This window comes from Pelodiscus sinensis, chromosome 22, assembly GCF_052426305.1.
Source record: "Pelodiscus sinensis isolate ZL-2025 chromosome 22, ASM5242630v1, whole genome shotgun sequence".
In the NCBI taxonomy this organism is placed as follows: Eukaryota; Metazoa; Chordata; order Testudines; family Trionychidae; genus Pelodiscus; species Pelodiscus sinensis.
Window position 1 is genome coordinate 321,333 of NC_143073.1, and position 25,296 is coordinate 346,628.

The 25,296-nt window shown below is 57.2% G+C and overlaps 1 protein-coding gene across 4 annotated transcripts in view; it reads left to right on the forward strand.

Annotated features, from left to right (window-relative positions):
• The first annotated feature begins 1,186 nt into the window (after positions 1 to 1,186).
• The window catches only part of LOC102463834 (signaling lymphocytic activation molecule-like), a 30,347-nt gene continuing 6,237 nt past the window's right edge, over positions 1,187 to 25,296 (forward strand). Inside the window, exons 1-7 of one of the 4 annotated variants that reach the window (XM_075908358.2) lie at positions 1,187 to 1,432; positions 3,486 to 3,800; positions 9,847 to 10,639; positions 13,888 to 14,214; positions 14,842 to 15,126; positions 19,304 to 19,399; positions 22,348 to 23,261. In XM_075908358.2, coding sequence (XP_075764473.2) covers positions 13,890 to 14,214; positions 14,842 to 15,126; positions 19,304 to 19,399; positions 22,348 to 22,607 — 966 coding nt within the window. In that variant the 5' untranslated portion in view covers positions 1,187 to 1,432; positions 3,486 to 3,800; positions 9,847 to 10,639; positions 13,888 to 13,889 and the 3' untranslated portion in view covers positions 22,608 to 23,261. Of the gene's footprint in view, positions 1,433 to 2,862; positions 3,801 to 9,846; positions 10,640 to 13,887; positions 14,215 to 14,841; positions 15,127 to 19,303; positions 19,400 to 22,347; positions 23,262 to 25,296 lie in introns of those variants that run through there. The other 3 variants (XM_075908352.2, XM_075908355.2, XM_075908354.2) reach the window with 3 other exon arrangements.

The window sequence follows — 25,296 nt, forward strand, 5'->3', positions numbered from 1 at the left end:
GTCTGTCTGTCTGTCTGTCTACCTATCCATCCCTACCCCCACCCCATCTATCTATCTACCTATCTATATAGCAGCGCGCACACCCCTCTGTCTGTCTGTCTGTCTGTCTGTCTACCTATCCATCCCTACCCCCACCCCATCTATCTATCTACCTATCTATATAGCAGCGCGCACACCCCTCTGTCTGTCTGTCTGTCTGTCTGTCTACCTATCCATCCCTACCCCCACCCCATCTATCTATCTACCTATCTATCTAGCAGCGCGCACACCCCTCTGTCTGTCTGTCTGTCTGTCTACCTATCCATCCCTACCCCCACCCTATCTATCTATCTATCTATCTATCTATCTATCTATCTATCTATCTATCTAGCAGCGCGCACACCCCTCTGTCTGTCTGTCTGTCTGTCTACCTATCCATCCCTACCCCCACCCTATCTATCTATCTACCTATCTATCTAGCAGCGCGCACACCCCTCTGTCTGTCTGTCTGTCTGTCTACCTATCTATCCCTACCCCCACCCCATCTATCTACCTATCTATATAGCAGCGCACACCCCTCTGTCTGTCTGTCTGTCTGTCAGTTGTGTCTGGAGCACAGGAAGTGCCGGGAATGGGGCTGCTGTCCATAACACGGCAAGGGAGGGCGGAGAACGGGGGATGCAAAAAGGGAGGGATACAAAGACGTGATACTGAGAGTGGCCACTGGGGGAAGCTGCAGCACCAAGAGAATGGCCAGAGTGGTGGGGTCTGCCCTCTTGCCTCTTACCTCCCCTCCGGGAGAGCCTGCAGGATTTGGGGGGGGGGGGGAATTGCTGGAGGAGGGGGCAGCTGCCAGAGCCCGACCCCTCCCTGGACAGCCTGCAAGCTGCGGGGAGAGGAGGCAGCTGGAGGATAGAACCCCCCCCCGCAGCCTGCTCCCCCCCACAGCATGTAGGTCATGCAGGGCTGCTGGAGGGGGGGCAGCTGGAGGATAGAACCCCCCCCCCGCAGCCTGCTCCCCCCCACAGCATGTAGGTCATGCAGGGCTGCTGGAGGGGGGGCAGCTGGAGGATAGAAACCCCCCCCCGCAGCCTGCTCCCCCCACAGCATGTAGGTCATGCAGGGCTGCTGGAGGGGGGGCAGCTGGAGGGGGAAGCCCTCAGAGCCCCCCCCCCCATGGCTTGTAGGCCACGTGGGGCTGCTGGTGGTTTGCTTGTTTGCTTTCTCTGAGGCTGGAGAGGCGTCTGGCTTGCTGGGAAACCCACTGCAGCCGGGGCTGATTCAGCCTGGAGAGCGCCAGGCAGGCAGGAGGGAGCCGGGGTCTCTGCCCAGGTGGGGCGACAGCTGAGCAGCCAGGAGCCCAGCGCAGGAGCTTTCCTGGACCATGGCCCCGCAGTGGGGCAGCAGCTGAGGCTGGAGGTGAAATGCCCAGATCGCGCCGCGTGTGACCGAGGTGGGTTCAGTTTCCACTCTGTATCTGAGGAGGAGGGTTTTCACCACAGCAGTGAATGCCCAAGTAAGCGGGTTAGTCCGTAAGGTGCCACAGACTAACACAGCGGAGCCAACAGCCTCCATCCTCCCCCCGGCCAGGCAAGGGGGGGCCCCATGCTCCTGGAAGGGGCAGGGTCTCAACACTGCCTGGAGCATGGTGCTGCCCCCACCCCACCTTTGGGCCTTAGCATGCAGCATGGCTCTCCAGGGGCATTTAAAAGGGCCCAGGACTCCGGCTGCCACCACTGCTACTTCCCAGGTGCCAGGGAATCTGCCCCTTTGCCCCCCTCCCCCGTCGGCAGGCCTGCTAAGACAACTACCCCTCTGATACGGGTCACTGCTACAGGCGCTTTGTGTGACCTTGGGAAAGTCACTTACTTCCTGGGCCTCCATCCTCAGCCTGTAAAGTGGAGCTGCTAGCAGGGCCATGTGAGGCTGTTTGCAGATAAAACCTGTGGTGTGCTCAGAGAATACAGTGCATAAGGCAGATGGTCTCAGGCTGGTGAGCTCTTTACTCATATGCCACTAAAAGCCTTCCCGCAGGCTGGCTTCTCACAGGTGCATAAGCAAAGCTGAGAGGCTCAGTCCTGGATTGTGTTGCAAAAGGAGGAGGAAAGGCTTCTGCAGGATCCTGCAGTAAGAGGGCACAGTGCCCCCATGGGTCCTGTCCAGACTGTAATGTAAACCCCTTACCTCAGGCCTCTGTAGTGTTCCCAACAGTGCACGTCTCAAAGCGTCTGGGACCTTCCGTAAAGCTTCTGGCTTGAAGAGCTTGCAAGAAAATTTGAGTTTTCAACGACTATGTACTTTAGAGGATAGTGTCTGTTTGATCAAGAACTCCTCCTAAACAGTAAGAGCTAGGGCCACTAGATTCAGTAAATAGCTTCCTCTGATCATAACGGAAAGCAAAGTAAGAGCTTGGTTGTGTCAGGACAATGGGATGCGCCCAGAATGGGATTGCGTCTCACAATAGAAAGGAGGCAAACTCACCAAATCAAATCAAGTCCTCAAAATGGATGTAACTGAGTGAATGTTGAAAGAGGCTGAACAAAGATGAGCCAGAAAAATAGGATGAATCTGCAATAGGAATGTTTCTTGCTAACCCTCACAGAAGAGATGAAATGGAGAAATGTGGAGTACTGTTCTGTTTTGGCACAGTTAAATTAATGCATAAGGTTTGAAAACTAGAAGAAATGTTATTGGAAACCACACTGACTAAGGCCTTTAAAAATAAAATCATTGTGAATGATTAAAGTTTATTAAAGTGTATAGGGATGAAGAAAAAATATACTTGATGGAATTCCTATTTAAAGAAATTTGCTAAAAATAACTTCACTGGAAAATTAACAATCTCCTTTAAAAGAAATCCAGAATAAAAAATAACTTAATAAAAATAACTCTGCATTTAAAAAAAATGTTCATTTCAATAAAGTGTGTCAATTTTCTTTAAAAAAAACCAACAACCACCCTTCATTGAGTTAAAGACCTGAGCAACGGGGGGTGAATCTGCTAATTTCTGAAAAAGTACCTCCTGGTTGCAGAGAAAAGTTTGAAAACATGAACCGAGCAGCTAAAAGGGCGGAACTGAACCCAAAGCAAACACTCTCAGTGATGTCGGTTTTGTTGTTATTTTTACGAAGCTCTCCTGATTTATAGGCCAGTCTCCTAATTTTGTGGGGCCTGAGTTATGGGTGTGTGGATGCTGCTCTATTGACCAGTGCTGTCTGCATGGTTCATGCTGTCTATTCCTGGTATGTGCTTGGGCTAGGGAGAGCTTGGAGTTCTTAGAGGGATAGAAATGACGCTTCTGTGGTCTGAGAGCTCCCTCCCAGCATTATGTGTGGTGCAGCAATTGTTTGGGTGCCGGTGTGTTGTTAGCTGTGGAAGGGAGCTTCATCCTGGTCATTCTTTGCTGTTCACTACCTGAACCGGGTGGGTTTTTCAGGTAAGAGACCTTGGCCATTACTTAACATTTGCTTTCTGTTTTGTTTGGCTCTGTATGAACCCGCTACCAGCTATGTATCTGCAGACATGGCCTTAGAGATATGTCCGGACTGCTGGGGAGCGGTGCAGTAAAGCATTAAGGAGTGTGACTCTAGAGACTTTGAATATTTTCCACTCTGAAAAAACGAGAGAGGAGACACGGCAGAATGAAAACAGGAAACGCGTGGCATCTGAGAAGCTTTCATCTTAGCTGAATTGACCTGGTCTCATGCTCACCCCGAGGCAGCCCTTTAAATACAAAGTCCACTGCAAGCAAAGTTCCATGCGTCGAGAGATGGACTGCAGTGCACACCTGTTGCTGATCATTTCGTTGTGCTGCGCTGGGGGTATGTATGTTTCCCTATGGCTTGGGGAGAAGTGATGTAAGGGTTTATGGTACTCACACCTGCATGTGACAACTGTTTGTATCATTCGTGAGGCATATGCTGCTGTGTTTTGTGGCCAGAATACACAAGTGTGTTGAAGAGGGGAACAATGTTCTGCGGTATCATTAGGACTGTGAAGGGAGATGCACCCCTCAATAGATCAATCAGTATATGTGTGGGGCAAGGAATCATTTTACAATGTCTATTAGATCTGGGTGAACACTTTGTAACAAATCCTTTGGTACCTGTTTCCACCGCCCTTATCCTGGGTGGTGCGGTACCTGACTTCACAAGCAGCCCCATAGAACAATCTAGGGCGTAAGACAATGCTAGCAGCGTCTGTCACGTACCGTGATTCACAGGGAGCTCGCGGGTCCTCGGCACTGGCTGGGTTTCTGAGATGCTACCACGATAACTCGTTTATGCCCAGGAGGAAAGGAGTGAAATGAGCCGGGGAAGAACTGAGGCTGGCTGTCCGGGGACGTTTACTAACAGTGAGCACTGTCTGTCTGGCTGTTGAATGAGGTGGCACCGAACTAGCTGGCTCAAAGTGCTAGAAAGGGATTGCATTGCAAACCTGCATGGGACAGTCTCAGAGGAGTGGCTGCGTCAGTCCGTAACTTGAAAAACCCACCCGAGGGAGTGGGTTTGCCCATGAAAGCTCATGACACTATACTTGTTAGCCTGCAAGGTGCCATGGGACTGCTCCCTGGGACAGTCTGTAGGGAGCCAGCCTGCACTGGCCAGGGTGATGGTGAATGAATGACGGATGGAGTGCCCCTAAGGCTGCAGATCTTTGCTAGCTCCGATTTTACGTAGAGAAGAATCTGTTGGTTCAGAGCTAGAGAGGTGGCTACCCTGTGTCCATGGATGTACACGCGCCTCTTGCCCAAGGGAGGGTGTCTAGCAGTTGGCGGGATTGGAAGTTGGCACGGCTGGCATCTGCTCCCAGTCTGCAAGGGATGGTTGCAGTAGGGGCAGTCTTCCTAGTGGTTACAGTAGGGGCAATCAAAGCTAGGACCCCTGGGGCCTATCAGGGTTTTTCTGTCATTCAGAGCAGGCAAAATAACGGTCAAAAATGAAGATAAAAAATCTTTCATATGCTCTGAAAATGGATTTGTTAAATGCTAGTGCAAGACAGAAAGCAGGTGCCTGCCATCGAGCGAAGGCAGGGACATGGACTGAAGTCGCCGGTCTCTCCGTGACTCTGTTATTGTGCCTCTCTCTAAGCCCGGGCTCCGGGATGCTGCTTTGCACTCCCCAGCCCCTTCCATTTAATGGCAGAGCTCCTGGGGAGGGCGGCCAGTCATACTGTCCTCGTTGCACAGAAGTGGGGACCGGGGGGGCTGGCAGACTGCCCAGCATTGCACACCTAGGCAGCCTCAGACCCCTGTACTCCCAGTCCAACCAGTAACCTGGGCACCAGTTGAGAGTCCAGACTCCCACGCTCCTGCTCTAACCATTGGAAACACTATCAAGGCCCGAGACACCGTCCGCTGAATGTGAATAAGGGGGGGGGGGGCAGTGAAGGAAAAGAGCATGAGGCGGCCTCAGTTTGGGAATTTCTCCTGGGTTTGGTTGGCTCAGAACTTGCCCTGTGCCTGGTGCACACATGCTGTCACTTCCCCTTGGGCTTTTCTGCCTCGGGGCATGTCGAAAAGCCCCGGGTGGCTTCAGGGCTGCTTTAGACTCAGCACCTGTCGATAGCCCATCCTGCCCTCTTCCCTCGGAGCCCTCTGGCCTGGGCTCCCGCCGGCCTTTCACCTGGCTGGGGCTCTTACGCGGCGGTGCCTGGCGGCGGAGTTCAGATGAGCTGCCTGCGGCCCAGGGCACGTGCGCTCAGTCTGGGGACTCTGCCCTGGCCGAGGGGGTTTCAAGATGAGCTACCAGGGCTTTTCCATTAAGAGCCTAGTCACCGCAGAGCGCAGCCAGCCTGTGTCACAGCCAGGGCCACGGCCCGGCAAGAACCCGCCCTTCCAATGGCAATATGGGTGTGACATCGCAGGCAGAACCTTAACTCGGGGCCTCAGGGGCCTGAGCAGCCTCCTCCGTACTCTGTGCCAGTCACATTCCTGGAAACCAGACTCATCCTCTGTTCCTGCCACATCTCAGGAGCAGCCGGCCACATGCTGCTTGGCTGCGTTTGACTCAGTCGGGTGTGTGCGCCACCCCAGCTGCATGTTTGGGGCAACCCCCTCCTCCCCCATGGAAATAACTCCTAGGAAAGAGCCGGTAGTAAAACGAGTTGTTTTCTCTTCCACTTTGACAACAACACCACAGTCCGTGGTGAGCTGGCATCCCTCACTGCTAAAGTTTCCTACAAAAACAAAGCTTTGGTAATCAATGGGACAGGCAAATATGAATCATTGTGTCTTAGGTAACGGGTGGAAAAGGGTTCTCTGGGACTTCCCCTGCCCCCCAGGCAAGGTGGGCTGATGCCTTCACAATGTTATCTCCAAGAGCAATAGACAGCGCTGGGCAAGGTTCTCTTCAATTTTTTCCATCTGTGTGCAGAATAAATGTTGTTCTGTGCACCAAGGCATGTGTGGATGTGCACCACCAGTAGAAACGCCTGCTGCCAGCTTTGGGAAATCTACTAATCAGGTGGATGGCATCTGAGTCTCTCCTGGTCAGTCACACAAGCACTGATCATACAGCTGTCCCCAAAACTCGAATGCAAAACTAAGCCCTGCATTCTGCTTTTAGTTTTCAAGTCAAAACCCGGGTTGCAGTGGCTTCTATGGCAGGTGTCGGTGCATTGTCTGAGCACCTAATGCAGGTGTGAAGGAGAAGTTTTATGACCCTCCTCTCACAGGCAAGAGTCTGACATTTGCAAACAGGATTTTGGGGGTCCCACCTGAGACACACAATGTAGCTCCTCAAAAGAGGATCCAGAAAAGATCCTCTTCTTCAACAGCTCATTGCTTACATCCTGACCCCTGTATTGGGCTAAAGCATTTCTTCCAGCCAGGCCTCCAGTCTGCACCTGAGACAGCAAGACACAGAAAAACCACCGCTCCCCAGTGATTAATCACTTGCCCTGTTACAACTCGGGACCTTATCTCCAGAGTCGGGCAATGAAAATCCCAAGCCAGGTTTGAAAATCGTAGCTGGGGAAACGGAGAGTCAGAGCGTTACAGAAACATGCAGGGAGAAATCGCTTCCCCAGTCTGCAGTCTAACGCAGGGATTTTCAAACGACAGGTCGCCCCCCAGCACTAGACAGGGGAATGGGCCCTGGGGCTCATGGCTGTGGGGAGATCAGGTGAGCGGGGGGGCACTAAGGCAGCTCCCTGCCTGGCCTGGCCTGGCACGGCAGACTGCGCTGCGCCCCAGGGTATGTCTACACTGCAGAGTTTTCCAAAAAAAACAACACTCACGTCCACACTGCTATTGCGTTCTCTTGACAGAAAGTCAAAAGAACAGGGGGTGGAGGGTTCCGATAGCGGTGAACCTCTTTGTACGAGGAAGGAGCCCTTTTCGGAAAAAGGCGTGTGGACGCGAAAGAGCCTCCAGGAAACAGCCCTGGTGCCCTGGCGGCCACTCTGTCCACAGTAATCAGAACCTGCGCGCGAGATGGCGTCCAGTCAACGTGGGCGCTCTCTTTTGAACAAGCAGATCACTTCTCCTTGCGCCGTGGCAGTGTGGGCGCTCTCTGTCGGAAGACGTTTTTCTGGGAGATCTCTTCTGGAAAAGCTTCTTCCGAAGGAAGCCTGCAGTCTAGACGTAGCCCAGAAACAGCCAGCAGCAGGCCTGGCTCCCTGGACGGCTGGACAGGACTCCACGCTCTGCCCCTGCCCTGGGCGCTAGCCCCGCACTCCCACTGGCTCTGAACCTGCGGCTGGCTGCTTCTGGGGGGCCAGGAGAGGCAGGGAGCTGTTGCACCACTCACTGGGGGCTGCTCAAGTTAAGTCCCTCCTTCCCCAGCCCTTTCCCCCCCCCCCGAGAGCCGGAGCCCCCTCCCACGCCAAAGCTCCATCCTCAGCCCCTCCCCCGGCGCCCACACTCCAGTCACATTCTGTTGGGCAACGTCAACAATTTTCTTCTTCTGGGTCATGAGGAGAAAAGTTTGCAACCGGCTGTGCCAGTGCGGCTGTGCCAATGCGGCAAAGTGCCAATGCAGCGCTGTGCCAATGCAGCGCTGTGCCAATGCGGCAAAGTGCCAATGCGGCAAAGTGCCAATGCAGCGCTGTGCCAATGCAGCGCTGTGCCAATGCGGCAAAGTGCCAATGCAGCGCTGTACCAATGCGGCAAAGTGCCAATGCAGCTGTACCAATGCGGCAAAGTGCCAATGCAGCGCTGTGCCAATGCGGCAAAGTGCCAATGCAGCGCTGTGCCAATGCGGCAAAGTGCCAATGCAGCGCTGTGCCAATGCGGCAAAGTGCCAATGCGGCAAAGTGCCAATGCAGCGCTGTGCCAATGCGGCAAAGTGCCAATGCGGCAAAGTGCCAATGCAGCGCTGTGCCAATGCAGCGCTGTGCCAATGCGGCAAAGTGCCAATGCGGCAAACCAAGGCCGATCGTTCCCTCCCCGCCTGGCCTCGCGAAAGGATCCTTTCCATCACCGCTCAGCGCTGACACCACCCTCCGGGAGAGCCCATTGCACACGCGTGGTAGCGCTCCCAAGCTCAGCCCAGGGAGTGTTCCAGAGGTGGGTCTCCCGCCTGAGCCCACAACTTAACAAGCCTCGCTGGACGGAGGTTTCCCTGGGAGGCTCTGTCCAATGTCCCCTGGCACAATCCCACAGACTCCTAAAACTGGACGGGGCCTCGAGAGGTCACCAGGTCCAGTCCCCTGCCCCCATTTCATCCCTTCCCTCCTGGGCATGGCCCCTTGTTCCACCCTGAACAATTCCCCCTTGCTGGACACTCACAGACAGCGACCTGTCTCCTGCCACCCTGTGCCATGCGGAGTTAAGCCTCCCTCTCTGGGGAACGCCTGCAGCCCCGCCGGCACGCCCAGCACCTTGCGTGTAAAGGTCCGTTTCGGGTGGTCGCTGTTATCAATGGGTCAGAGTCAGGCTGGAAGGGCAGAACCAGTGGGGTTCCGCAGGGGTCTGTTTTGGGGCCAGTTCTGTTCAATATCTTCAGCAACCATTTAGATATTGGCAGAGAGAGGATGCTTAGTAAGCTTGCAGATGATCCCACGCTGGGAGGGGTAGCGAGTGCTTTGGTGGATAGAGTCATAATACAAAATGACCTGGACACACTGGAGAAATGGTCTGAGGTAAACAGGATGAAGTTTAATAAAGACAAATGCAAAGTGCTCCACGTAGGAAGGAACAATCCGTTTCACACACACAGAATGGGAAGCGACTGTCTAGGAAAGAGTCCTGCCAAAAGGGATCTAGGGGTCATAGTGGACCACAAGCTAAATATGTGTGACGTTGTTGCAAAAAAACCCAAAAAAGCAAACATGATTCTGGGCTGCATTAACAGGAGTGTTGTGAGCACGACACAAGAAGTCATTCTTCCGTCCTACTCTGCACTGGTTAGGCCTCAGTTGGAGTCTTGTGTCCAGGTCTGGGCACCACATTTCAAGAAAGATGTGGAGAAATTGGAGAAGGTCCAGAAAAGAACAACAAAAATGATGAAAAGTCTAGAGAACATGAGCCCATGAGGGATGACTGAAAGAATCGGGCCTGTTTAATTTAGAAAAGGGAAGATTGAGTGGGGACATGATAGTGATTTTCAGGTACCTAGAAGGGTGTTACAAGGAGGAGGGGAACATTTATCTCCTTGGCCTCTGAGGACAGGACAAGAGGCAAAGGGCTTAAACTGCAGCAAGGGAGGTTTAGTTTGGACATTAGGAAAAACTTCCTGCCTGTCAGGGGGGTTAAACACTGGGATAAATTGCCCAGGGAAGTTATGGAGTCTCCATCACTGCAGATATTTGAGAGCAGGTTGGACAGACACTTGTCAGGGTTGGTCTAGACCAGGGCTACTCAACTTGGGTAGCCATGGGGCCACAGTGATACTCAGTGATTTTTTTGTTTTTTTTTAAAAAAAGGTGCCGGTACTCCAGGGGAAAAGTTGTTGAGCTCTGACTGGGGGTGCCGGTACTGCGACTGGGCTGTACCATCACAAGAAAAGCACTGCAGTCACAGCACATGTGTGGTTGCATATACATGTAACTATGTGCAAACAGCTTCTTTCACACTGACGGGCAGAACACAAAGCGTAAGGCAAGACTACACAACACGCAGGCCCCATTTAAGTCAGTTCTGCTGATATCAATCCAGTTTCCACCCATGTGACTGCACTTTGAATGGGCAATGGCAGGCCAGGAATTTAACTACTAAGACTCATCTTGGCAGAAGCCCGTTCTATGGACTCACCGCTGTGCAGTGTGTTCCCAGTGGGCGCCGTGTTGAGCCTGCGTGAACCCAAACCGCCCCACGGCCGCAAACAAATGGGCCGCAGGCCACATGAAGCCCATGGGCCGCGTGTTGAGTAGCCCTGCTCTGGACGGTGCTTGGCCCTGCCGTGAGGGCAGGGGACTGGACTTGATCGTTTCTCGAGGTCCCTTCCACTCCCAGCATTCTGTGAGTCCGTGTTGAAGAAATCGATGAGCCAAGCATGTTTCAGGCGCCTGCTACCGGCGAGTGTGGTCTGTGGCCCTCTGGAGGCAGGGCCAGCCGCGGGATTGAGGGGGCCTCAGGCAGAGCTGTCACACTGCTGGCCCTGGACCCGACGGCAGCCGGGGGGGGATGAGTTTTTAGAGATGGGATTTTATAATCGTCTGCAGCACCCCAATGAAATAGTTAAAGCAAATTTTAAACTCGGGCCCGTCGACTGACACGGTACGTTCAGAACCTGACAGTCTGTACCTGGGGCTGGCAAATGCCCAGGAAATGGCTTCAGTGCCCCTTGACTGGCTCTGTCCCAGGTTCGGGGGCTGCTCATGGCCCGGGCAGGCTGGGCGCCGGTCGGTTCACTAGCCCCTCTCCGGAGTCAGCTGTAGCCGCCACAGGGTGGGGGTAGGAAGAGGCAGATGGGTGGACGTTAAGCCCCCGGGGTCCCGAATAACAGAATTTTGGGAGCCCTACGCAGCTGCACGTTCTGCATGTGTGCAAGGGCGGCCTGGCTGGAGGGCCACAGGCCAGGGGTCCGCACTTCAAATGTTTTAGGGGGTTGCAAATGAAAAAAAGGTGGAAACCCTCTGCTCCAAGTGGCCATAGGCACCTCGGCTGGGCTGTGTAATCATCCGTTCCAGCTGATCGTGTATTAACCGACTCCTCATTCATTAACCTTCTATCAACGGTTAATGATCTAGCCCCTCGCAAGAGTCATTTTCCACCCTCCAAACTCATTGTAACTTGTCATCACCTTCCTGAGCGCCCCAGTTCCCAGCAGAGAGCACAGTAATCTAGCGAAGCCAGGACTGCCACCTCCAGTGCGGAGCCTCTCTCAGGATTGCTCTGAGTCAGGCAAAGACTTTCCCCTTTATCCCACCCGTAAAGGCCTCCCCAGATTCCTGGCAGGTGTTGAACATCCAGATGCCTGCAACTCAGGCAAGTGGTGCTCATCAGAGAGGAGCCTTTGATGCTTCATTGGGTCAGGGTCCTTTACGCTCTCTGCTCTGGCTTTGCAAGGAGCCCGCTGCCTTAACCCGGCGCTGGGTATCGCTTTTGCATCAGGTGAGCGATGCCAGTTAGGGCTGTGAGTTTTAGTTCGACCGGTATAATTAGACCAGGATCACCGGGGATGGTTAGACCAGGACTGGTGTGAGGGACCTGCATAACGAATTCCCTTTCTCTGCAGGACTAGCCAGCCCAGTATAAAGTGCCTTTCTCCCCGCATAGCTGCATTCACACTGCGAGGGTAGGGGGGAGAGTTGTATCGCTTTGCTTAGTCTGGCATAAAGTGGGACCATCGCTGTGTGGACAAAACCTCGGGGTGAGTAGCAACTGGCCCCTCAGATAAGCAGAGGAAGGGACAAGCGGCAGGGTGCTCATTCTAGCGCTGCCGTTTTATGCTGACAACCTGAAAGCACTTGAAGAACAACAGTGCTGGAAACGAAAAACTTTGCGTGTTGATTTTTCAAGAGAACACAAACATTTCCTGTCAGCTCTCAAAGGGCGCAGGAGTTCGTGGGACGTGAACCAGCTCAGGCTGCTACAAAGTGGGCCCGCCCCAGCCCCCTGACCTTGATGTGAGCAGTGCCACTAATTTCAGCGCCACGCTGGGCCGGATCTTCTGCTGGTGTCAAGTGGTGGAGAGCTCCGCCAGCTTACGCAAGCTGGTCGCTGAGCCACCGACGTCACTGGAAAGCAGCCAAGTGGCACCTGCTGAAGGTCTGGCCCCACTGACTTCAAGGCGAGAGACACCAGGTGCGGAGTTCTTAGAAAGACACGTGTTGTAACTGGTCCAGCTCTATTCAGACAGACCCAGGCCATCGACTGAACTCAGCAATGAAAGCATGCGTGGGCTGGTGGGTTCTTTAAGAGAGCCACTTGGCCCTGGCGGGTTTTGGGGTGTTCCCAGCTTTGTACCTCCAGAGTCCTCATGAGTGCAAATTAAAAAGTGCCTCTGCAGTACCCCACCGGCTCCTTTCAGTGGCCTGCAGAGTCCATATGCCACGTGCCTTCTAGCCTGGGATGAACAGCTGCAACGAATGCTTGGGCTAGGGGAAGGAGGACACACCTGAGCCCGCAGTGGCTCTGGAGCTCTCCACATGGCCACGTTGGGCCTCCCATGTCCACACAGTGATCTTAGAAGTGTAGCGGCCTGCTGCTTTCCCACGGCCGGTGTGGCTGCCTGCAATCAGTCCCATGCCAGGGACAGTCGTTCATGGTTTCTTCCTGGGACTAGAGCAGGGAAATGAGAAATTCAGAGATGCACAATTCATCCCCTGCGTCCCGCTTCCACCGGCAGTGCCCTCATCAGGCTCTAGCCCTCACTAACAGTATGATGCTGGGGGTGGAGCTAAAGCCGGCGTTTCACCCTGCCCACTTGTCTTACTTCCCCCTTGTGTCCAATCAACCTGTGGAACTCCTTGCTAGGGGATATTTGAAGTCCAGGACCTTAGATAGAACTAGACAAATCCATGGGGGTTAGGTCCATCAATGGCTACTATCCAGGATAGGCAGGGATGGTGTCCCTGGTCTGTTTGACAGAGGCTGGGAATGGGTGACAGGAGGGATCACTGGATGATCCCTGTTCTGTTCACGCCCTGGGGCACCTGGCACTGGCCACTGTCAGAAAACAGGACACTGGGTTGGATGATTCTTGGGCTGATCCAGTCTGGCCATTCTTATGGGGCAGCAATGCCCCCCCCACAAGGCACAATCAGGTCCCTAATAATAGGGACAGGGCTTGGTCATTAATGGATCATCACCATCAAACCGGTGCTGGCTTTTGCAGCATTGCCATCACTTGTAAATTTTATCCTGTCTGCTGTGTGTATGTGCGCACGCACGTGTGTGCGTGTGTATGTGTGTGCACGTATGGGCGTGTGCATGGGCATGTGTGTGCATGCGCACGTGGGGTGTGTGTGCACACGGGAGTGTGTGTGTGCATGTGTGTATGTGTGTGTGTGCGCGGGAGTGTATGTGCATGTGTATGTGTGTGCATGTATGTGCGTGTGCATGCGGGTGTGTGTGTGCATGCGCGCGTGGGTGGTGTCTGCACGTGGGAGTGTGTGTGCGCGCGCGGGTGTGTGCACACTGGTGTGTGTGCACGTGTGCGTGCATGGAGGGGTGTGCACGCAGGACTGTGTGCGTGTGCATGTGTGCGTGTATGTCTTTCGTCAACTCCCCACTCCCAGAGTCACATTCTTTGGTCGCTGTGGCCATTTTCATTGAGCAAACCGAAGGCAGGTAAGTTTCTAGCCCTGTTTGTGGGGCAAAGCTGGAACGGGCAGCGTGACGGTAACCCGACAGGCTCAGCCCACAGCTGGCTAATGGAAGCGCTCCCCATGCGTCACTTTGCAGCATCTCCTGCCCCAGCTTGTGAATTTCTGACCGCGTGGGGGGATGCCATGGCTGACGTGCCGCCTGTGAACCGTCGTCTCACGTCTGTGCTAACGCTGTCCCATTGCTCCTTGCAGGCATGAGCTCGGGGTTCAGCGAAACGGTCTACGGCAGCCTGGGGAGCCCGACGCTGTTGAGCATAACGCCGGAGTTTCAGAATTTGAGTGAGCAGTTTGGCCAGGCTGTCTGGAGACTCGGCGTGTCGGCTCAGCAGAGGAGGCCAGTTATCATCAGGTGTGAGAGAAACAGCTGTACGAATTACATGCTGGAGCGGATCAAGTTTCATCCCCAGAACTTCTCCTTGGAAATCCGGGAGACCAGGCGAACGGACGCTGAGCTCTATGAATACACGGTGATCAAGGGCCCGGAGGAAGAGTCTTTGCATCTCCGGCTGGAAGTGTATGGTAATGAGCACCAACTTCGGAGGGCGGTTTGTGGGTCCCAGAGCTGGTCCAGCGCCTAGGAGAAAAGGCTCTTGCTATGTTAAAATGATGCAGTTATTCCAGCCTCAGCCAGCAGGAGGTGCTGGAGAGCAGGGCAAGCATGCTGGCTGTGGGAAGGACTCCTGCCTCTTCCCGTCCCAGCCGCTCCCTGCAGGGGGTGCTGTGGAGACCTGGCTCTCCCCTCTCCAGCACCCAACAGCCCACCCCCTTTGGCACCACCCACCTACCCAGCACAGCCAGACACCCGGCACCTCGACAGCCAGCGCTTTGTGCAGGCCTGGCTTCAGACGCATAATTTGATGGTCACATTTTCCTAAATATGCAAATGAGTTTACACATAATCACGGAGCTGCGCCACTCTCGGCAGCCAGGGACGGCCTTGGGGGAGCGTTTCCTGCCAGGGGACTGGCGCCGGTGTGGCGGGCGTTCAGATGCCCTGGAGAAGCTGTGCACCAGGACAGGACGGGAGCCGAGCCGGCCCCATTGTCCCCTCTGGGAGCCGGAGGAGGCTGGCAGCGTGTCGCTAGGGCTGCCAGTTCCACCCTCCCCCAGGTAACCAATCCCTCTCCCCTTCCCCCCACCCCACAGAGCGGGTCTCTGTCCCCCACATCCAGGTGGTCAGCAGGACCCCGGGCAACGAGAGCTGCACCGTGACCCTGAGCTGCGGGGTGGAGCACGGGGACAACGTGACGTACACCTGGGACTGCAGCGAGGGAAAAGCCTCCCAGCAGTACCTGCACAACGGCAGCTTCATGCACCTCTCCCTCAGCCCGCAGAAAAGCAGCTTCACCTGCACGTGCAACACCAGCAACCCTGTCAGCTGGCAGGAAACCCACTTCAGCTCCTCGGTGGAGTGCAGCGATGAGCCAGGCGGTAAGAGGGGCTAGTCCTGGCCAAGGGCCGCTGGGCTGGTGGCTGCCGTGGCAATGGGGCTGGGTTGGTTCTAGGGCCCAGTCTGCAGCTGGTGTATATCAGCTGGGCCAGGCCTTGGCCCTCCATCCGTACCTTGCCTCAGGTCAGAGCCATCTCCTCCCTCGAGCCAGGGAGGGGCCCGTGTCTCTGAGCTCGGCACTGAGTCCTGGGGCCAGTCGGTTTGCCTTAATCTCGTGGGCTCCGCCTGAGATGTGGCCACTGAGATCCGCTACGAAGGAAGAGTTGGGACCTCGCAGAGGTGGAGACCAGGGGAAAGCGGGACTAGCTCAAAGGGCCCATTTCAGCAGCCAGAGGCGAGGTCTGGTCTGGTCCTAAGCCCCCGAAACTTCATTTTCACACATCACATAGTCCACCTGTGGAACTCCCTGCCAGAGGAGGTTGTGAATACTTGGACTTTAACTGGGTTCGAAAAAGAGTGAGATAAGTCCATGGAGGTTCCCTCCATCAATGGCTATTAGCCAGGCTGGGCAGGGATGGTGTCCCTGGCCTCTGTGTGTCAGAGTCTGGGAATGGGCGACCGGGGAGGGATCCCTGGATGATCCCTGTTCTGTTCCCCCCCTCTGGGGCACCTGCCATTGGCTGCTGTGGGCAGGCAGGATGCTGGGCTGGATGGACCCTTGGTCTGACCCCGTCTAGCCGGCCTTATGCGCACTTCATATTCCTGAGCTCCACCTGCTGGCAGCTTTTCTACTCGCTATTTACTTCCCAGACCGGTCAGTTTCCTGGTGGGGTGACGGCATTGGGGGCTGATTTCCTCAAGCGGCCTTCACAGGGGCTGTGACCGGATTTAAAGACTCTGCTTTGCTGGGCTTTAATGTAAATACAAGTCTGGTCTCTGGTTTCGTGGTTTCTCGGTTTCTGCCCCGGCTCCGTACAGTAAAACTCACGGTGGCTTAGAAATCCCACCTCGACTAAACCCTGTGCGGGAACTTCCTCTTGAATGGCTCGGGGCACAGAGGTCTCTTGCGGGCTGGGGGTTTCTGGCACCGCCTTTCTGACGTGCGGGACTTTCATGGGTGTTTTAATGAGACATTTGAACCTCAGGCTGGGACATTTTCCTTCTTTTAAATCGCTGTTGGTTTGAATTGACATAGGCGAACGGAGAGCTGGCTACTGTGGTGCTGGAGGGGTGGGGGGCAGCCCCTCGCCAGTGGCTGGGGCAGGCCCTTTGCAACAGGCCGCATGCCGGCCCTGCCGCAGAGGTGACTGCGACTGGGAGCCAGATTCCCCGGGAGCAGAACCAGCCTGGACATTACAAACCCCACAGGGAGGCTGCGCCCCATTCTCCTGCCCCTCAAGGCCCCTTTGCACCCATGGGCAAGGGCCTTGCAATGAACAGGGTCCCGAGTCGCAATTGGGGCCGCTCCGAGGTTGCTCCCCATCGTCTCCCTGGGTCCTGGCGCTGCCCCGTTCGTACTGCCGTTCTCTGTGCTCTCCATAGCACAGAAGCTCTGGGGGCTTGTGTGTGTACGACGCCGAGCGCCACAAAGCCCTGGTCCCTGATGGGGCTTCCAGACCCTCCCCCCCCAACACCAGCTCTTGCCACGGAGAGATAAGCACCCTCGTGTAACACCAGCGGGGAGCCTGGCAAGCCAGTGCGGGGCCAGCTGCGACTGGAAACGGGCCCCTGTCAAACCAGCGGGGAGCCTGGCAAGCCAGTGCGGGGCCAGCTGCGACTGGAAACGGGCCCCTGTCAAACCAGCGGGGAGCCTGGCAAGCCAGTGCGGGGCCAGCTGCGACTGGAAACGGGCCCCTGTCAAACCAGCGGGGAGCCGTGCTGGAGCCCGGGGCCTCGGCCCATGTGGCCACGTTTCAAAGGGTGCTTGGAAGGCCGGGCCCCTGCCTCTAGGTGCCCCCTCGTGCCTGGACTCATCTCCTCCCCCCACGTCCTTGGCCCCCTACGGCCAGTCCAGCCACTGTCTCTTCCTGACTTCCCCTGGGGTGTTCTGGGCCCGGCCTTCTGGCCAAGGCATGCGGCAGTTCATGCCCCTTACGGGTTCATTAAAACCCCCAGCCCCGCGCCCCTCCCCCCACAGCATGGTGCCCCCACCAAGCCCCCAGCCCTGCACCCCTTCCCCATGGCATGGTGCCCCCACCAAGCCCCCAGCCCTGTGTCCCTCCCGCCACAGCATGGCGCCCCCACCAAGCCCCCAGCCCTGCGCCCCTCCCCCCACGGCATGGTGCCCCCACCAAGCCCCCAGCCCTGCGCCCCTCCCCCCACAGCATTGTGCCCACACCAAGCCCCCAGCCCTGCGCCCCTCTCCCCACGGCATGGTGCCCCCACCAAGCCCCCAGCCCTGCACCCCTTCCCCATGGCATGGCGCCCCCACCAAGCCCCCAGTCCTGCGCCCCCCACCAAGCCCCCAGCCCTGCACCCCTTCCCCATGGCATGGCGCCCCCACCAAGCCCCCAGCCCTGCGCCCCTCCCCCCACGGCATGGTGCCCCCACCAAGCCCCCAGCCCTGCACCCCTTCCCCATGGCATGGCGCCCCCACCAAGCCCCCAGTCCTGCGCCCCCCACCAAGCCCCCAGCCCTGCGCCCCTCTCCCCATGGCATGGCGCCCCCACCAAGCCCCCAGTCCTGCGCCCCCACCAAGCCCCCAGCCCTGCGTCCCTCCCGCCACAGCATGGTGCCCCCTGTCAAACCTCCAGCCCTATGCCCCCCCATGGCAGGACACCCCATGCCAAGCCCCCCCCCCTTGGCACAGCACCCCCAGGTGAGCCCCCTGTCTGGCCCCTGCTGCACAGTGCCCCCTACTGGCTCTACAGACTTGCAGCTGCTCACTGTGGCTCCCCACGGCTTCCATGCAGTGGGTCATGGGCCCCAGGTGCTGCACCGAGGCAACATTTCCTGGGGTGCAGCCGTGGCAGGAGTCCCCTCTGCAGGTGTAGCAGGGGGCCCCATTCACGGACCGGGGGGATTCCTGGTAATCGGAGGGGAAGGGGTCAGGGCTCACCTGGACTCTTCTGCTTCCTGGCCTGGCTCAAGTTCTCCCGAGCTCAGGGCTGGCCCACAACATTTTGGCACCTGAGGCGGGGAGCTCAAATGACGCCCCATCCCCCTAGCTTGGGCCACCACTTGGAGAGGTCTCAGTTCTGCTTTCGTCCTGTTCTGCGCCTCTCACGGCACGGCTCTGCTACCTACACGTGCACCAGCAGCAGACACAATGCTCTATGCTCTGGGTCCTAGTGGCGCCCCCCACAGTCTGGCACCTGAGGCGGCCGCCTCAGTTCACCTCATGGTGAGGCCAGCCCTGCCCCAGCCCCACCCCCTGTGCCCCACCCTGGTGGGCCCTGTGCCTGGACTCCCCTGACAGGAGCCCCCCATGCTATGCCCTGGGAGACCTCAGCCAGGCCTCCGACAGTTCCTCCCAAAGAACTTTCCTCTTCCAGGATCCTGCTGCCTCTGCTGCGTTCCCAGATCCATTCACGGCCCCAGCTCCGGTCACTCATTAACCCCAGCGCTGATGGCTCATCAGTGGGGCTGAGGGGACAGCAAGAGCCTTTGGGTTGGCTTTTTAAAGGCATGTAGGTGCCCAACTCTCATTGGTTTCAGTGGGTGCTGGGTGCAGAAATAAGCCAGTCCGTGGTGCTTTCGAATGTCAGTGAGATGTAAGCTCTTAAGGCTCAGACCCTCAAAGGGCATTAGGTTCCTTTGAAGCCAATGTGAGTTAGGGGCCTGGGCTCCTTTGAGGATCTGGGCTGCACATTGCTTTTGAAAACGGCATGTAGGCTCCTAAATCACTTTGGTGCTTTTGAAAATGGTGCCCTGACCTAGCCAAATGCGAGTGTGCACCGCTTTAAGCACGTGCGTAGCCCTCGTCCAGACTACGGCTCTGACTCTGATATACACTGAGGTCTGTTGCACCGCTCTGGTGGTGTGAGGGGGTTTGAACTGACAGCGATGCCTGGCACCTTCTGCTGGCGCAGCACTTCCTGTGCTCTCTGTCTCTGGTACACAGAGATAATCACTGGCGATTGGAGAGATAAATGCAGCGGCAATGCAATCTTAAAGCCACACGAACCCTCGCTCCAGTTTAACACCCCCCCCCCCCGGGACAGAGCGCCCCGTGCAGGGACACGTCAGTGAGTCTCTTCTTTGCACGTTCATTCCCAGGCTCCCTCGGGATGATGCACGTGGTGAAATACGTCGTGCCGGCCTGTGCGGTTCTGATCTGTGCAGGGCTTGTCGCGGGCTGGCTCTCACTCCGAGGTAGGTGCACAAGACTCTAGGAACTGGCTGCTCGTAGGCCGTGTCAACCTAACTTCCGTGGGCACGCGGCCGCCGCGGGAACGACAGCGCCAGTGCCTGCTATGCTGTGCTCCTCGGGTGGAGTGCGCGTCCTCAGCCCGCAGCCCGTGTGTTTATGGTACTGCCAGCACAGGGCATTGTGGGGTAGCTCCTGACAGCCAATGGGAGTCAATGTCACGCACAGGGTCCCTGATGGGTGGGGGCAAAGAGGGCAGTTGTCCTGGGTCCTGGCGATTTAAAAGGGCTCGGGGCTCTGGGCCGCCATTACTGTGGGTGGACCCCTGGGCCCTTTAAATTGCCAGTGGAGCCCTGTGTGGAGGAATCAGGTGGCATGAGGGCTGATTGCCATAGCCCCGCCCCTTCCATACTGCCCAGGGCCTGGTGACTTCTGCCACCACCCCGGCAACGCAGTGTCCACACTGACACCGCATCTGCCTTACAGCCACCGGGACGCTAGGCCAGGGGGGAGGTGGAGTTAGGCCAGCGGGGCAGGACAGATGCACTGACGGGGGCCAAATCGTCAGATCAGTGTAGACTGCCATGCGCTGACCTACCTCTGCAGCGCGGCCCAGGCCTTGGCGCGGCTCAGTGCGCGGTTTGGTACCATGTACAACGCCCCCAGTTAGGGGTGTCACGAGACCAGGACAGGCCTGGGGACACCAGTGCAAAGCTGTCTTAGGAGCGCTTATTCTCCGTCCCACGCTGCAGTAAGCACCTTTCCAGCTGCACGGCCCAGCCGCTCTAGGGGGGTTGTGCCACTTTGCACCAGTAGCACACTGGAATAAATTGCCTAGGGGGGCTGTGGCGTCTCCATCGCTGGAGATATTGAAGAGCAGGTTGGACAGACGCCTGTCAGGGATGGGCTAGACAGTCCTGGGTCCTGCCATGAGGGCAGGGGACTGGACTCGATGACTCTCGAGGTCTCTTCCGGTTCTAGTGCTCTGTGATTCTGTGACACCCCCCCCCCTCAAAGCACTTTTCTTTCTGGTGTAACTGGACCTACACGGGGGCTTTTGCTGGTATTAAAGCAGTATTAACAGTCACCCCCACCCACACGATCGCTCCAGCAAAAGGCTCTAGTGCAGACCTGGCCATCGGCTGGGGGCTGGGCTCTGTCAGACACAGGAAAGTGGGTCGGACTCGCCCCTGGATGTGACGCGGTCTGGAAATGCCGGTGTGCGTAGGCTGCGTGCCACATCTCTGCACATGAGTAAATCTCACCTGTGCTGCGCACTGTGGCATGGAGAGCAGACTAGCAGTGTGTTCAGTCTCAAGGGAACCCCAGCTAGTCCTTTAGCATGAAAGAGAAGTGCGATTTTCCACTTAAGCTACTGGGTTAAGCAGGAAGGAAGGTTAAAAAAAATGTAACCACTTGAACATCATGCGACCTGAGCTAAAATATGCCCTTCTGATACGATCTCCTTTCATGTTTCTGGCGGAAGAGAGGGATCCTAGCTTAGATAAAACACGATAAATATCTGAGGTGCGCCTTAGAGAAACAAGAGCCTCAGAGCGGAAGCTGAGTTAGTCTGTAACAGGCAAAACTGAAAAAACAACACAGTCTGGTAGCACCTTAAAGACTCACCAGACATGTAGATGGCCAGTCATCTGAAGAAGTGGGCTGTGCCCTCCAAAGCTCCTGAGCCCATCTGTCTGTTTGGTGAGTCTCGAAGGTGCTACTAGACTATGTGCTGTTTGTTCTTAGAGAAACAGAAAGCCAAGGTGCAGTGGCACGTATGTTAGTGCAATTGTGACACTGACAGGAGGAACCAAACCTGGGAGCCTCTACCCCTTGAGCTAAAAAGCCAGCTGCCATTCGGCTGTGGGTGAAGAGGAAACTCTTGAATGGGGAGGGATAGCTCAGTGGCTTCAGCATTGGCCGGCTACCCCCAAGGTTGTGAGCTCAAGCTAGGCAAATCTGTCAGGGACGTTGCTTGGTCCTGCCATGAGGGCAGGGCCCTGGTCTCACTGACCTCTCAAGGTCTATGAGATAGGTATATCTCCATATATATCTTTATTTCTCTCTGTAAGTGATCTCAGGGCCACTCGGCAGGATGGTGGCCCACCCTCAGGGCTAACCAGCACAACAGCATTTCACACCCACTTTGCACAGTGAGAATGACTCTCAGCACAAAGTGCTGGGCAATGGCTGAGCATCCTAGGGGTTGTAGTCTGGATGCCTCATGCCGCCATGTCCTCTACAGTCCAGGTGCCTGGTTGGACTACATCTCCCATGATGCCTGGCTCCTTCTCTTTTTCACAGGGGAGCAGGAATCCCTGGGCAGGTGCACCATGGGAGATGCAGTCCAGACAGCGATGAGGAGTCCTGTGGCACCTTATAGACTAACTGAAGTGTAGGAGCATAAGGCTTCTGCTCCTACACTTCAGTTAGTCTATAAGGTGCCACAGGACTCCTCGTCGCTTTTGCAGATTCAGACTAACACGGCTACCCCTCTGATACTTGAGTCCAGACAGAGAGCTCAGGTCATAGAGAAAAATGAGCACATAAGTCATGTGGAACTACAACTCCCATGAGGCACTGTGGTGCCATTTTAAACAGCATAGTTCAACTTTTGACTTAAATATCTTTCGTCATTTTGACAAATATTGACATTTTCTGCCAAAAGCAGACACGTTTCATAGCAAAAGTTGTGTTGGGTTAGAAACCCCAATTTTCTGTCAAAATGGAAAATGGGATGGAACGTTTTTGACCTGACCTGTCCGTGAGCCTTTCATGGCTTGGGGCACTTGAAGGGGGGTGCTGACGAATGCTTAGACCACAAGAACTGCGATTATTCTGAGCTGTCCTTTTCTGCGTCTCACTCTGCGAACGGAGTCCGCCAGGCCGACGTGGCCTCGCTTGCGTGTCTCCTGCCCTAACGCCCCTTTGCAATCGTTTCTCCGAGCAGACAGGGAGGGCCGCTCCCCGCTGAAGGAGGACAAGGAAACCTGCACAATTTACTCTCAAGTCCAGAGGGTGGAGGTGAGTTTGGGCACTTGCTCTTTGCGTGCGAAGGAGCCAGGGTGCAACCCCTCTGCTTACCCCACCCCCGTGCCCACCTGGAGGGCCATGGCCTTCAGTTACAAGGTTAATGTCTTGTCTGCAGGGTGGGTGAATTTCCCCCCCGGGATAGAGCCACGTCTCATGCCCAGCTTCACTTCGCTGTGAGTCGTGTACAAAGGGGAATTCACCCTCTTCTGGGACTGGTTCTAAGCTGCATTAGCTGCACTCAGAAAACCCACCACGTCCCACTAGCCCCGTCCTGCTCCCTCGTCTGCGCCTGAGTCGCGAGTCATTGAGCCTTCCCATTTCACCGTCCCGAGGAGGGTTACGCCCGTCTGCTGCGCAGGGCGGACGCAGCGATGGGGGGGGGGGAGCAGATCCCATTCTGCCTTGCACAGGCTCCAACGCATGGCGTGGCCCCAGCTGACTTCGCAGAGTCAGAGGAACCTCTCTGGACGTGGCTGCAGGGCACCTCTGGGATCTGGGCGTGGGGGCCCCATGTTCCCAAACCCAGCCCTGAGCACCCAGGATGCATTGTACACCTGGGCTTCCAGCCGCTGGGCCCACCTCCCGCAGGGCCGCCCTCAGGCTGCTGGGGCCCCGGCAGTGCATTGAACTGGTGCCCTGTGGCCCACAACAGCCGGCGGGAGGGGGAGAAGGGATTTTTTAGGGAGGTGGTTTTATAATCCTCAGCAGCGCACTGACGGGAGATTTTCACAATACACTGTAAGCTCAGGTCCTGTCCCCTGACACAGACAGCTCAGAAACCGGCAGTCGGTACCTGGGGTTGGCAAATGGCTGAAAAGAGGCAGGGCAGAGGTGGGGATTTGGGGCGGGGAGGCAGAGAAGGGGCAGGAAGAAGCGGAGGGGTGGGAGTTTGGGGGAAGAGGTAGAGCAGAGGGGGGTTGGGGTAGGGGAGAGGGTTTGGGGAAGGGGAGGAGTGGGGGAAGGAGGCAGAGCACGGGCAGGAAGAAGCGGGGGGAGGGGTTTGGGGAGAGGGAGGAGTTTGGGGGAAGGGGTGGAGCAGAGGGGGGTTGGGGGAAAAGGGTGGAGTGGGGGTTTGGGGAAGGGGAGGGAGTTTGGGGGAAGGGGAGGAGTGGGGGAAGAAGGCAGAGCACGGGCAGGAAGAAGCGGGGGGGGAGTTTGGGGAGAGGGAGGAGTTTGGGGGAAGGGGTGGAGCAGAGGAGGGTTGGGGGAAAAGGGTGGAGTGGGGGTTTGGGGTAGGAGAGGGGATTTGGGGGAAGGGGAGGAGTGGGGGAAGGAGGCAGAGCAAGGCGCAGGACGAAGCGGGGGGGGTTTGGGGAGAGGGAGGAGTTTGGGGGAAGGGGAGGAGTGGGGGAAGGAGGCAGAGCACGGGCAGGAAGAAGCGGGGGGGGGTTGGGGAGAGGGAGGAGTTTGGGGGAAGGGGAGGAGTGGGGGAAGGAGGCAGAGCACGGGCAGGAAGAAGCGGGGGGGCGGTTTGGGGAGAGGGAGGAGTTTGGGGGAAGGGGTGGAGCAGAGGGGTGTTGGGGCAAAGGGGCGACGTGGCAGCAGGGTAGAGCACCGCAGGGAAGGCTGGCGATCTGATCACTTGCTGCTGCGCTGGTGCCAAGGCCCCTCTTAACCCAACAGCCACCCTGGACCCCGCATCCCCCTGAGGCAGCACACACCGCCCTGGTGCAGTGTGATCCCCGGCTCCAGCGCCCTGGCCCAGTGCAGACTGGCAGCACACACCGCTCTGGTGCAGTGTGACCCCCGGCTCCAGCGCCCTGGCCCAGTGCAGACTGGCAGCACACACCGCCCTGGTGCAGTGTGACCCCCAGCTCCAGCGCCCTGGCCCAGTGCAGACTGGCAGCACACACCGCTCTGGTGCAGTGTGACCCCCGGCTCCAGCGCCATGGCCCAGTGCAGACTGGCAGCACACACCGCTCTGCTGCAGTGTGACCCCCGGCTCCAGCGTCATGGCCCAGTGCAGACTGGCAGCACACACCGCTCTGGTGCAGTGTGACCCCCAGCTCCAGCGCCCTGGCCCAGTGCAGACTGGCAGCACACACCGCCCTGGTGCAGTGTGACCCCCGGCTCCAGCGCCCTGGCCCAGTGCAGACTGGCAGCACGTACCGCCCTCGTGCAGTGGGACCCCTTGCTCCAGCACCCTGGCCCAGTGCAGACTGGCAGCACACACCGCTCTGGTGCAGTGTGACCCCCGGCTTGAGCGCCCTGGTCCCGGCAGCACACATCACTCTGGTGCAGTGCAACCCCCAGCTCGAGTGCCCTGGCCCGGCGCAGACTGGCAGCACACACTGCTCTAGTGCAGTGTGACCCCTGGCTCCAGGGCCCTGGTCCCGGCAGCACACGCTGCCCTGGTGCAGTGTGACCCCCGGCTCAAGCGCCCTGGCCCGGCAACACACACCGCCCTGGTACAGTGTGACCCCCGGCTCAAGCGCCCTGGCCCGGCAGCACACACTGCCCTGGTGCAGTGTGACTCCCGGCTAAGCGCCCTGGCCCGGCAGCACACACTGCCCTGGTGCAGTGTGACCCCCGGCTCCAGCGCCCTGGCCCAGTGCAGACTGGCAGCACACACCACCCCGGTACAGTGTGACCCCCGGCTCAAGCGCCCTGGCCCGGCAACACACACCGCCCCAGTGCAGTGTGACCCCCGGCTCAAGCGCCCTGGCCTGGCAACACACACCGCCCTGGTGCAATGTGACCCCTGGCTCAAGTGCCCTGGCCCGGCAGCACACACCACCCTGGTGCAATGTGACCCCTGGCTCAAGCGCCCTGGCCCGGCAACACACACCGCCCTGGTGCAATGTGACCCCTGGCTCAAGCGCCCTGGCCCAGCAACACACACCGCCCTGGTGCAATGTGACCCCTG